This window comes from Gallinula chloropus, assembly GCF_964237585.1.
Source record: "Gallinula chloropus genome assembly, chromosome: 25".
Taxonomy (NCBI): Eukaryota; Metazoa; Chordata; class Aves; order Gruiformes; family Rallidae; genus Gallinula; species Gallinula chloropus.
Window position 1 is genome coordinate 3,881,939 of NC_140110.1, and position 12,769 is coordinate 3,894,707.

At 60.5% G+C, this 12,769-nt stretch overlaps 1 protein-coding gene across 1 annotated transcript; it reads right to left on the reverse strand.

Annotated features, from left to right (window-relative positions):
* Positions 1-809: 809 nt before the first annotated feature.
* On the reverse strand, positions 810-1,736 carry LOC311200864 (olfactory receptor 14C36-like; the record flags this gene model as incomplete). Its single annotated transcript, XM_084275168.1, has 1 exon — positions 810-1,736. The coding sequence occupies one exon, from the start codon at positions 1,734-1,736 to the stop codon at positions 810-812; it is 927 nt and encodes a 308-aa protein (XP_084131294.1).
* Between the last annotated feature and the right edge of the window lie 11,033 nt (positions 1,737-12,769).

The window sequence follows — 12,769 nt, forward strand, 5'->3', positions numbered from 1 at the left end:
ATCTCTTCAAGTGCTTTTCATTAAAAAAAATCCAGAGTTCTACAAATAATTGGATTACAGTTAGGTATTTAATGATGAATATTTCAAAGGAATATTACAATGGAGGATATTTTCCCTTTCACAGGTATTTCCTGTCATGGCTCAGTTGATGGAAGGAGTGACAGCAGCATTCTGGGATGGATATTGGTCTCATTTTCCAACTCTCTGGAGCTCAAAGCAGAAACCAGAGAGATGAGTAGCATTTGAGTAACCAAAGAGCAAGTGGAGGTGGAAACCTGTGATCAAAGTAAAGTGCACATGTCCAGCCCATCTGTGGAAAAGATGTTCTTAGTCATGGCTGTATCATCAGGACAGGTGGAAACACCTGAATTATGGGGGAGATGAAAGAAACACCCTGGAGGTAATGCAGGTACAGGGACAGGTGAACATTTCTTCTGCTGCCATGGGTCCCAATCCTGGAAATTCCCATTCTGTCATAGTGGGAAAGCCATTCCAGACAAGTGATTCAGCTGATGGAAATGTGAGGTAAATTATTTAAAAATTTATGGGGAAATAAAAGAAAGAAAAAACTGTAGCCCTTTGGAGGCAGATATGATGCAAGGAGAGCACAGCTCATCATTACTCATCATCTGGGTCACACAAGACCAGAAGGTGCTACGTTTGAAATGGGATGAACATGAAACATGCAATTACATGACAGTCAAAATAGAAGGAAAAAACCCCAACAACTAAAACCACTACAGAATAAAGGCTGGTCATAATGAGTTCCATGGGCAGCAATATGCGGAAGATGAGCAGTTTATTGTTTCTTAGAAACAACCAGTCATCAGTTTCCACATGGCATCCTTGAGCTCCTGGTTCCTCATGCTGTAGATGACGGGGTTCATTGCTGGTGGAAACACTGAGTAAAGAAATGCCAACACCATGTCCAGAACAAGGGAGGAGATGGAGGGGGGCTTCAGGTGGGCAAACATACCAGAACTGACAAACAGGGAGACCACAGCCAGGTGAGGGATGCAGGTGGAAAAGGCTTTGTGCTGTCCCTGTCCTAAGGGGATCCTCAGCACAGCCCTGAAGATCTGCACATAGGACACCACAATGAACACAAAACACCCAATACCTAAACAGACACCAACCACAATGACTCCAATTTCCCCGAGGTAGGCATCTGAGCAGGAGAGCTTGAGGATCTGGGGGATTTCACAGAAGAACTGGTCAAGGGCATTGCCATGGCAGAGGGGCAGTGAAAATGTATTGGCTGTGTGCAGCACAGAATAGAGAAACCCACTGCCCCAGGCAGCTGCTGCCATGTGGACACAAGCTCTGCTGCCCAGGAGGGTCTCGTAGTGCAGGGGGTGGCAGATGGCAACGTAGCGGTCATAGGCCATGACAGTGAGAAGACAGAACTCTGTAGAGATAAACAATACAAAGAAGAAGAGTTGAGCCACACATCCTGTGTAGGAAATGGCCCTGGTGTCCCACAAGGAATTGGCCATGGATTTGGGAACAGTGGTGGAGATGAAGCCACTGTCAAGAACAGAGAGGTTGAGGAGGAAGAAGTACATGGGGGTGTGGAGGTGGTGGTCACAGGCTATGGTGCTGATGATGAGGCCATTGCCCAGGAGAGCAGCCAGGTAGATGCCCAGGAAGAGGCAGAAGTGCAGGAGCTGCAGCTCCCGTGTGTCTGCAAAGGGCAGGAGGAGGAACTGGCTGATGGAGCTGCTGCTGTTGGACATCTGCTGCTTCCATCAAGTGTGGAGACCTGTCCAAGGAGGAAAAGGCAGCTAGTTGAGGGAACTCTTCCTTCTTGAAAACCTCTTCAATTCTAATAGAATACCCTCAGATTGACTCTGCATTAAGGACAAGTTTTGTCAAGTCCCTTTTGGGAGCTCTGCCTTGTGCTGGGTTGAGTTGCCACTGCTGAAAGGAGGGTCAGCTTTGGCTCTCGAGAACTCAGTCCTGACAGTCAGCAGTAAGGAAATAGAAGGCTGGAGTGATCTCAGACTAAATCCCCTGTGGATAGGAATGAGCTTTTCAGCACTGTCACTCCAATTTAACCCCAGAGCAGAGCTTTGAAGCTACAAATGGGAGTCCTGAAGTGAGGGGAAGCTCTGTGCCAGCACCACGAATGGATGTGCCCAGAGTCCCAGGTATGGTGGGACAAAAGCAGCAAGGACGTGAGGAGGAACAGCAAGAAATGCTGCAGCCAAGGCTGTAAGGACAGGGACAGACAGACCGACAGACACTCAGGGGTTTCTACTCACTGGGGTTGGGCTGCCAAGGAGAAGACTCAGTATGAAATCCTTGAACTCTGGGTGCAGTTTGTGCTGGGTGACAGAAACCAGGCGGTTGCTTCGGGAAAGTGTCAGCACAACAGGAGATGTCAGGGACGTACCTGGCAGATACCTGTTAGGGAGCTCCTTCTCCCTACCTGACAATGTCTCTGCTGCCTGGAGCTGTCCCTGGAGCTGATGCTCTTTGCCCATGTCACCTCCTGTTCTGTGCTCACAGACCTCATCCAAACTGCCTAGTGCTCTGCTCTGCTCTGCAGACCCCTCCTGGCATCAGATCATTGCCCTGGGGAACCTCTGTGTGTGCAGGGCTCAGGAGATGCTCTAACAAGTCCTAATGACAAATGAGTTTGCACTGCCTGCTGCAAAGTTATCAAGAAAAGCTCAGCTCCCACTTCCCACCCAGTGCACAGGAGCAGAAAATGCGTCAAGCTTAGCGAGCTTTAAATTGATTGGATAATATAAAACCGTCAGAAGGCTTTTTACAGGTTACTGATGTCGTCAGTGTTAAAGGTTATCTTCACACCGCAGCTGCAGTTACACCGTCAACACAATGGAATGCTCCTCGCTTCATGATGTTTTGAGACGTCCCGTTCTTCGGGTCTCCCACAGCCTTCACAGCCTTCACAACTTTCGTCCGACCAAGGCTATCAGATCTTGGTCGCTTGCTCCACTGTGCAATTTCGCAGCTGCAGAATCATCGTCTGCTTTTCCCACATCTCCCCCGTTCTGTTGAACAACAGAGGTTCCCACTGAGCCCCGTGCCCGAGCCCTTGATACATGACCGGTGCTAACGCTTGCCCTTTGATTTTGGTCCATACGCTGTGCGGGTCAGGGGGGAACAAATCAGGCTCATCCTCTGGGTCCGAAGGACCAGGATCAAAGGGGTCGTCTTCAGGAGGGTAATTTACTAATCCCCCTTTATTTGAGGATGGCTTTGGCACTAATGAAGGGTCGGTTTCAGAGGAGGGAGGCAGTTCCGGTGGGGCTGAAGGAGCGACAGGGGAATCGTCCCCGTCAGAGTCTTTTCCAGGCGATTGATTCGCTCTATTAGAGCGCTCTTGCTCTTTTAAAGTTTCAAATATAATTCTCCACCAAGGGAGCAGTTTTTGCGCCTGGGGGTCACCCTTTGTGGCTCCGTCCCAAAGTTTAACACCCACGGAGTCCCATATATCCGTTAGTGGGGATTTTAACCTGGACCCACTTCAAGGTGCATTTAAGATCGTGACCCGAAATAGTCTTATCATGTCGAAACTTGCCCTCCCATCTGGATTACCCGCAGCTCACCTCTCTTCCCCGAGGGATTGTTTGCCGGCTCCTGCTTCCTTTCAGCAGCGTACTCTGTAGTTCTGCGGGAGTTGCGACCAGCTGCCAGATAGGCAGTTCTCCAGTTCCTTGGAGTGCCGAGTCGTCCGGTCTGCTTCGGATCGAATCACGTCCTCCGGTCCGCTTAGGATCGAATCACGTCATCCGGTCCGTTTTGGATCGAATCACGTCGGGGTCACCATTTGCCGCAATCGAGAGACGGGACACCGCTTAATGTAAGCAAGTGATCGGTTTATTGCACACATACAGCAGCTTATATATTTTCTAAGTGCGTCAAGATTGGATAATATAAAACCGTCAGAAGGCTTTTTACAGGTTACTGATGTCTTCAGTGTTAAAGGTTATCTTCACACCGCAGCTGCAGTTACACCGTCACCACAATGGAATGCTCCTCGCTTCATGATGTTTTGAGAAGCCCCGTTCTTCGGGTCTCCCACAGCCTTCACAGCCTTCGTCCGACCAAGGCTATCAGGCCTCCCACAACTTTCGTCCGACCAAGGCTATCAGATCTTGGTCGCTTGCTCCACTGTGCAATTTCGCAGCTCCAGAATCATCGTCTGCTTTTCCCACAGAGGGGCTGCTTGGGGGCCCCCTGGGGCCCCTTCAGGCCAGCTAGGTCTTTGGGTCCTGGCTCCTTCGCTTTGGGAGCAGTGGCTGGACGTTGGGCATGTTGGCCGGAGAGTGCTTCTCGGGCCGCGGCCTGCAACCGGGCAGGTACCTCCCAGGTTCCCGGCCCAACGAAAGCCCCCAGACCCAAATGGAGAGGGGCTGCTTGGGGGCCCCCTGGGGCCCCTTCAGGCCAGCTAGGTCTTTGGGTCCTGGCTCCTTCGCTTTGGGAGCAGTCGCTGGACGTTGGGCATGTTGGCCGGAGAGTGCTTCTCGGGCCGCGGCCTGCAACCTGGCAGGTACCTCCCAGGTTCCCGGCCCAACGAAAGCCCCCAGACCCAAATGGAGAGGGGCTGCTTGGGGGCCCCCTGGGGCCCCTTCAGGCCAGCTAGGTCTTTGGGTCCTGGCTCCTTCGCTTTGGGAGCAGTCGCTGGACGTTGGGCATGTTGGCCGGAGAGTGCTTCTCGGGCCGCGGCCTGCCACCTGGCAGGTACCTCCCAGGTTCCCGGCCCAACGAAAGCCCCCAGACCCAAATGGAGAGGGGCTGCTTGGGGGCCCCCTGGGGCCCCTTCAGGCCAGCTAGGTCTTTGGGTCCTGGCTCCTTCGCTTTGGGAGCAGTCGCTGGACGTTGGGCATGTTGGCCGGAGAGTGCTTCTCGGGCCGCGGCCTGCAACCGGGCAGGTACCTCCCAGGTTCCCGGCCCAACGAAAGCCCCCAGACCCAAATGGAGAGGGGCTGCTTGGGGGCCCCCTGGGGCCCCTTCAGGCCTGCTAGGTCTTTGGGTCCTGGCTCCTTCGCTTTGGGAGCAGTCGCTGGACGTTGGGCATGTTGGCCGGAGAGTGCTTCTCGGGCCGCGGCCTGCAACCTGGCAGGTACCTCCCAGGTTCCCGGCCCAACGAAAGCCCCCAGACCCAAATGGAGAGGGGCTGCTTGGGGGCCCCCTGGGGCCCCTTCAGGCCAGCTAGGTCTTTGGGTCCTGGCTCCTTCGCTTTGGGAGCAGTCGCTGGACGTTGGGCATGTTGGCCGGAGAGTGCTTCTGGGGCCGCGGCCTGCAACCTGGCAGGTACCTCCCAGGTTCCCGGCCCAACGAAAGCCCCCCGACCCAAATGGAGAGGGGCTGCTTAGGGCCCCCCTGGGGCCCCTTCAGGCCAGCTAGGTCTTTGGGTCCTGGCTCCTTCGCTTTGGGAGCAGTCGCTGGACGTTGGACATGTTGGCCGGAGAGTGCTTCTCGGGCCACTGCCTGCAACCGGGCAGGTACCTCCCAGGTTCCCGATCCAACGAAAGCCCCCCGATCCAAATGGAGAGGGGCTGCTTGGGGGCCCCCTGGGGCCCCTTCAGGCCAGCTAGGTCTTTGGGTCCTGGCTCCTTCGCTTTGGGAGCAGTCGCTGGACGTTGGGCATGTTGGCCGGAGAGTGCTTCTCGGGCCGCGGCCTGCAATCTGGCAGGTACCTCCCAGGTTCCCGATCCAACGAAAGCCCCCAGACCCAAATGGAGAGGGGCTGCTTGGGGGCCCCCTGGGGCCCCTTCAGGCCAGCTAGGTCTTTGGGTCCTGGCTCCTTCGCTTTGGGAGCAGTCACTGGATTTTGGGCATGTTGGCCGGAGAGTGCTTCTCGGGCCGCGGCCTGCAACCTGGCAGGTACCTCCCAGGTTCCCGGCCCAACGAAAGCCCCCAGACCCAAATGGAGAGGGGCTGATTAAGGGCCCCCTGGGGCCCCTTCAGGCCAGCTAGGTCTTTGGGTCCTGGCTCCTTCGCTTTGGGAGCAGTCGCTGGACGTTGGGCATGTTGGCCAGAGAGTGCTTCTCGGGCCGCGGCCTGCAACCTGGCAGGTACCTCCCAGGTTCCCGGCCCAACGAAAGCCCCCAGACCCAAATGGAGAGGGGCTGCTTGGGGGCCCCCTGGGGCCCCTTCAGGCCAGCTAGTTGTTTGGGTCCTGGCTCCTTCGCTTTGGGAGCAGTCACTGGATTTTGGGCATGTTGGCCAGAGAGTGCTTCTCGGGCCGCAGCCTGCAACCTGGCAGGTACCTCCCAGGTTCCCGGCCCAACGAAAGCCCCCAGACCCAAATGGAGAGGGGCTGCTTGGGGGCCCCCTGGGGCTTCTTCAGGCCAGCTAGGTCTTTGGGTCCTGGCTCCTTTGCTTTGGGAGCAGTTGCTGGACGTTGGACATGTTGGCCGGAGAGTGCTTCTCGGGCCACGGCCTGCAACCGGGCAGGTACCTCCCAGGTTCCCGGCCCAACGAAAGCCCCCAGACCCAAATGGAGAGGGGCTGCTTGGGGGCCCCCTGGGGCCCCTTCAGGCCAGCTAGGTCTTTGGGTCCTGGCTCCTTCGCTTTGGGAGCAGTCGCTGGACGTTGGGCATGTTGGCCAGAGAGTGCTTCTCGGGCCGCGGCCTGCAACCGGGCAGGTACCTCCCATGTTCCCGGCCCAACGAAAGCCCCCAGACCCAAATGGAGAGGGGCTGCTTGGGGGCCCCCTGGGGCCCCTTCAGGCCAGCTAGTTCTTTGGGTCCTGGCTCCTTCGCTTTGGGAGCAGTCACTGGATTTTGGGCATGTTGGCCGGAGAGTGCTTCTCGGGCCGCAGCCTGCAACCTGGCAGGTACCTCCCAGGTTCCCGGCCCAACGAAAGCCCCCAGACCCAAATGGAGAGGGGCTGCTTGGGGGCCCCCTGGGGCCCCTTCAGGCCAGCTAGTTCTTTGGGTCCTGGCTCCTTCGCTTTGGGAGCAGTCACTGGATTTTGGGCATGTTGGCCGGAGAGTGCTTCTCGGGCCGCAGCCTGCAACCTGGCAGGTACCTCCCAGGTTCCCGGCCCAACGAAAGCCCCCAGACCCAAATGGAGAGGGGCTGCTTGGGGGCCCCCTGGGGCCCCTTCAGGCCAGCTAGTTGTTTGGGTCCTGGCTCCTTCGCTTTGGGAGCAGTCACTGGATTTTGGGCATGTTGGCCAGAGAGTGCTTCTCGGGCCGCAGCCTGCAACCTGGCAGGTACCTCCCAGGTTCCCGGCCCAACGAAAGCCCCCAGACCCAAATGGAGAGGGGCTGCTTGGGGGCCCCCTGGGGCCCCTTCAGGCCAGCTAGGTCTTTGGGTCCTGGCTCCTTCGCTTTGGGAGCAGTCGCTGGACGTTTGGCATGTTGGCCGGAGAGTGCTTCTCGGGCCGCGGCCTGCAACCTGGCAGGTACCTTCCAGGTTCCCGGCCCAAAGAAAGCCCCCAGACCCAAATGGAGAGGGGCTGCTTGGGGGCCTCCTGGGGCCCCTTCAGGCCAGTTAGTTCTTTGGGTCCTGGCTCCTTCGCTTTGGGAGCAGTCGCTGGACGTTGGGCATGTTGGCCGGAGAGTGCTTCTCGGGCCGCAGCCTGCAACCGGGCAGGTACCTCCCAGGTTCCCGGCCCAACGAAAGCCCCTAGACCCAAATGGAGAGGGGCTGCTTGGGGGCCCCCTGGGGCCCCTTCAGGCCAGCTAGGTCTTTGGGTCCTGGCTCCTTCGCTTTGGGAGCAGTCGCTGGACGTTGGGCATGTTGGCCGGAGAGTGCTTCTCGGGCCGCGGCCTGCAACCTGGCAGGTACCTCCCAGGTTCCCGGCCCAACGAAAGCCCCCAGAGCCAAATGGAGAGGGGCTGCTTGGGGGCCCCCTGGGGCCCCTTCAGGCCAGCTAGGTCTTTGGGTCCTGGCTCCTTCGCTTTGGGAGCAGTCGCTGGACGTTGGGCATGTTGGCCAGAGAGTGCTTCTCGGGCCGCGGCCTGCCACCTGGCAGGTACCTCCCAGGTTCTCGGCCCAACGAAAGCCCCCAGACCCAAATGGAGAGGGGCTGCTTGGGGGCCCCCTGGGGCCCCTTCAGGCCAGCTAGGTCTTTGGGTCCTGGCTCCTTCGCTTTGGGAGCAGTCGCTGGACGTTGGGCATGTTGGCCGGAGAGTGCTTCTCGGGCCGCGGCCTGCAACCTGGCAGGTACCTCCCAGGTTCCCGGCCCAACGAAAGCCCCCAGAGCCAAATGGAGAGGGGCTGCTTGGGGGCCCCCTGGGGCCCCTTCAGGCCAGCTAGGTCTTTGGGTCCTGGCTCCTTCGCTTTGGGAGCAGTCGCTGGACGTTGTGCATGTTGGACGGAGAGTGCTTCTCGGGCCGCGGCCTGCCACCTGGCAGGTACCTCCCAGGTTCCCGGCCCAACGAAAGCCCCCAGACCCAAATGGAGAGGGGCTGCTTGGGGGCCCCCTGGGGCCCCTTCAGGCCAGCTAGGTCTTTGGGTCCTGGCTCCTTCGCTTTGGGAGCAGTCGCTGGACGTTGGGCAAGTTGGCCGGAGAGTGCTTCTCGGGCCGCGGCCTGCAACCGGGCAGGTACCTCCCAGGATCCCGGCCCAACGAAAGCCCCCAGACCCAAATGGAGAGGGGCTGCTTGGGGGCCCCCTGGGGCCCCTTCAGGCCAGCTAGGTCTTTGGGTCCTGGCTCCTTCGCTTTGGGAGCAGTCGCTGGACGTTGGGCATGTTGGCCGGAGAGTGCTTCTCGGGCCGCGGCCTCCACCTGGAAGGTACCTCCCAGGTTCCCGGCCTAACGAAAGCCCCCAGAGCCAAATGGAGAGGGGCTGCTTGGGGGCCCCCTGGGGCCCCTTCAGGCCAGCTAGGTCTTTGGGTCCTGGCTCCTTCGCTTTGGGAGCAGTCGCTGGACGTTGGACATGTTGGCCAGAGAGTGCTTCTCGGGCCCCGGCCTGCAACCGGGCAGGTACCTCCCAGGTTCCCGGCCCAACGAAAGCCCCCAGAGCCAAATGGAGATCGGTTGCTTGGGGGCCCCCTGGGGCTTCTTCAGGCCAGCTAGGTCTTTGGGTCCTGGCTCCTTCGCTTTGGGAGCAGTCGCTGGACGTTGGGCATGTTGGTCGGAGAGTGCTTCTCGGGCCGCGGCCTGCAACCTGGCAGGTACCTCCCAGGTTCCCGGCCCAACGAAAGCCCCCAGACCCAAATGGAGAGGGGCTGCTTGGGGGCCCCCTGGGGCCCCTTCAGGCCAGCTAGGTCTTTGGGTCCTGGCTCCTTCGCTTTGGGAGCAGTCGCTGGACGTTGGGCATGTTGGCCGGAGAGTGCTTCTCGGGCCGCGGCCTGCAACCTGGCAGGTACCTCCCAGGTTCCCGGCCTAACGAAAGCCCCCAGACCCAAATGGAGAGGGGCTGCTTGGGGGCCCCCTGGGGCCCCTTCAGTCCAGCTAGGTCTTTGGGTCCTGGCTCCTTCGCTTTGGGAGCAGTCGCTGGACGTTGGGCATGTTGGCCGGAGAGTGCTTCTCGGGCCGCGAACTGCAACCTGGCAGGTACCTCCCAGGTTCCGGGCCCAACGAAAGACCCCAGACCCAAATGGAGAGGGGTTGCTTGGGGGCCCCCTGGGGCCCCTTCAGGCCAGTTAGGTCTTTGGGTCCTGGCTCCTTCGCTTTGGGAGCAGTCGCTGGACGTTGGGCATGTTGGCCGGAGAGTGCTTCTCGGGCCGCGGCCTGCAACCTGGCAGGTACCTCCCAGGTTCCCGGCCCAACGAAAGCCCCCAGAGCCAAATGGAGAGGGGCTGCTTGGGGGCCCCCTGGGGCCCCTTCAGGCCAGCTAGGTCTTTGGGTCCTGGCTCCTTCGCTTTGGGAGCAGTCGCTGGACGTTGGACATGTTGGCCGGAGAGTGCTTCTCGGGCCGCGGCCTGCAACCTGGCAGGTACCTCTCAGGTTCCCGGCCAAACGAAAGCCCCCAGACCCAAATGGAGAGGGGCTGCTTGGGGGCCCCCTGGGGCCCCTTCAGGCCAGCTAGGTCTTTGGGTCCTGGCTCCTTCGCTTTGGGAGCAGTCGCTGGACGTTGGGCATGTTGGCCGGAGAGTGCTTCTCGGGCCGCGGCCTGCAACCTGGCAGGTACCTCCCAGGTTGCCGGCCCAACGAAAGCCCCCAGACCCAAATGGAGAGGGGCTGCTTGGGGGCACACTGGGGCCCCTTCAGGCCAGCCAGGTCTTTGGGTCCTGGCTCCTTCTCTTTGGGAGCAGTCGCTCGACGTTGGGCATATTGGCCGGAGAGTGCTTCTCGGGCCGCGGCCTGCAACCTGGCAGGTACATCCCAGGTTCCCGGCCCAACGAAAGCCCCCAGACCCAAATGGAGAGGGGCTGCTTGGGGGCCCCCTGGGGCCCCTTCAGGCCAGCTAGGTCTTTGGGTCCTGGCTCCTTCGCTTTGGGAGCAGTCACTGGACGTTGGACATGTTGGCCAGAGAGTGCTTCTCGGGCCGCGGCCTGCAACCTGGCAGGTACCTCCCAGGATCCTGGCCCAACGAAAGCCCCCAGACCCAAATGGAGAGGGGCTGCTTGGGGTCCCCTGGGGCCCCTTCAGGCCAGCTAGGTCTTTGGGTCCTGGCTCCTTCGCTTTGGGAGCAGTCGCTGGACGTTGGGCATGTTGGCCAGAGAGTGCTTCTCGGGCCCCGGCCTGCAACCGGGCAGGTACCTCCCAGGTTCCCGGCCCAACGAAAGCCCCCAGAGCCACATGGAGATCGGCTGCTTGGGGGCCCCCTGGGGCCCCTTCAGGCCAGCTAGGTCTTTGGGTCCTGGCTCTTTCGCTTTGGGAGCAGTCGCTGGACGTTGGACATGTTGGCCAGAGAGTGCTTCTCGGGCCGCGGCCTGCAACCTGGCAGGTACCTCCCAGGTTCCCGGCCCAACGAAAGCCCCCAGAGCCAAATGGAGAGGGGCTGCTTGGGGGCCCCCTGGGGCCCCTTCAGGCCAGCCAGGTCTTTGGGTCCTGGCTCCTTCTCTTTGGGAGCAGTCGATGGACGTTGGGCATGTTGGCCGGAGAGTGCTTCTCGGGCCGCGGCCTGCCACCTGGCAGGTACCTCCCAGGTTCCCGGCCCAACGAAAGCCCCCAGAGCCAAATGGAGAGGGGCTGCTTGGGGGCCCCCTGGGGCCCCTTCAGGCCAGCTAGGTCTTTGGGTCCTGGCTCCTTCGCTTTGGGAGCAGTCACTGGACGTTGGACATGTTGGCCAGAGAGTGCTTCTCGGGCCGCGGCCTGCAACCTGGCAGGTACCTCCCAGGTTCCCGGCCCAACGAAAGCCCCCAGAGCCAAATGGAGAGCGGCTGCTTGGGGGCCCCCTGGGGCCCCTTCAGGCCAGCTAGGTCTTTGGGTCCTGGCTCCTTCGCTTTGGGAGCAGTCGTTGGACGTTGGGCATGTTGGCCGGAGAGTGCTTCTCGGGCCGCGGCCTGCAACCTGGCAGGTACCTCCCAGGTTCACGGCCCAACGAAAGCCCCCAGACCCAAATGGAGAGGGGCTGCTTGGGGGCCCCCTGGGGCCCCTTCAGGCCAGCTAGGTCTTTGGGTCCTGGCTCCTTCGCTTTGGGAGCAGTCGCTGGACGTTGGGCATGTTGGCCGGAGAGTGCTTCTCGGGCCGCGGCCTGCAACCTGGCAGGTACCTCCCAGGTTCCCGGCCCAACGAAAGCCCCCAGACCCAAATGGAGAGGGGCTGCTTGGGGGCCCCCTGGGGCCCCTTCAGGCCAGCCAGGTCTTTGGGTCCTAGCTCCTTCTCTTTGGGAGCAGTCGCTGGACGTTGGGCATATTGGCCGGAGAGTGCTTCTCGGGCCGCGGCCTGCAACCTGGCAGGTACATCCCAGGTTCCCGGCCCAACGAAAGCCCCCAGACCCAAATGGAGAGGGGCTGCTTGGGGCCCCCTGGGGCCCCTTCAGGCCAGCTAGGTCTTTGGGTCCTGGCTCCTTCGCTTTGGGAGCAGTCGCTGGACGTTGGGCATGTTGGCCAGAGAGTGCTTCTCGGGCACCGGCCTGCAACCGGGCAGGTACCTCCCAGGTTCCCGGTCCAACGAAAGCCCCCAGAGCAACATGGAGAGGGGCTGCTTGGGGGCCCCCTGGGGTCCCTTCAGGCCAGCTAGGTCTTTGGGTCCTGGCTCCTTCGCTTTGGGAGCAGTCGCTGGACGTTGGGCATGTTGGCCAGAGAGTGCTTCTCGGGCCCCGGCCTGCAACCTGGCAGGTACCTCCCAGGATCCCAACTTTGGGAGCAGTCGCTGGACGTTGGGCAAGTTGGCCGGAGAGTGCTTCTCGGGCCGCGGCCTGCAACCTGGCAGGTACCTCCCAGGATCCCGGCCCAACGAAAGCCCCCAGAGCCAAATGGAGAGGGGCTGCTTGGGGGCCCCCTGGGGCCCCTTCAGGCCAGCTAGGTCTTTGGGTCCTGGCTCCTTCGCTTTGGGAGCAGTCGCTGGACGTTGGGCATGTTGGCCGGAGAGTGCTTCTCGGGCCGCGGCCTGCAACCTGGCAGGTACCTCTCAGGTTCCCGGTCAAACGAAAGCCCCCAGACCCAAATGGAGAGGGGCTGCTTGGGGGCCCCCTGGGGTCCCTTCAGGCCAGCTAGGTCTTTGGGTCCTGGCTCCTTCGCTTTGGGAGCAGTCACTGGACGTTGGACATGTTGGCCAGAGAGTGCTTCTCGGGCCGCGGCCTGCAACCTGGCAGGTACCTCCCAGGTTCCCGGCCCAACGAAAGCCCCCAGACCCAAATGGAGAGGGGCTGCTTGGGGGCCCCCTGGGGCCCCTTCAGGCCAGCTAGGTCTTTGGGTCCTGGCTCCTTCGCTTTGGGAGCAGTCGCTG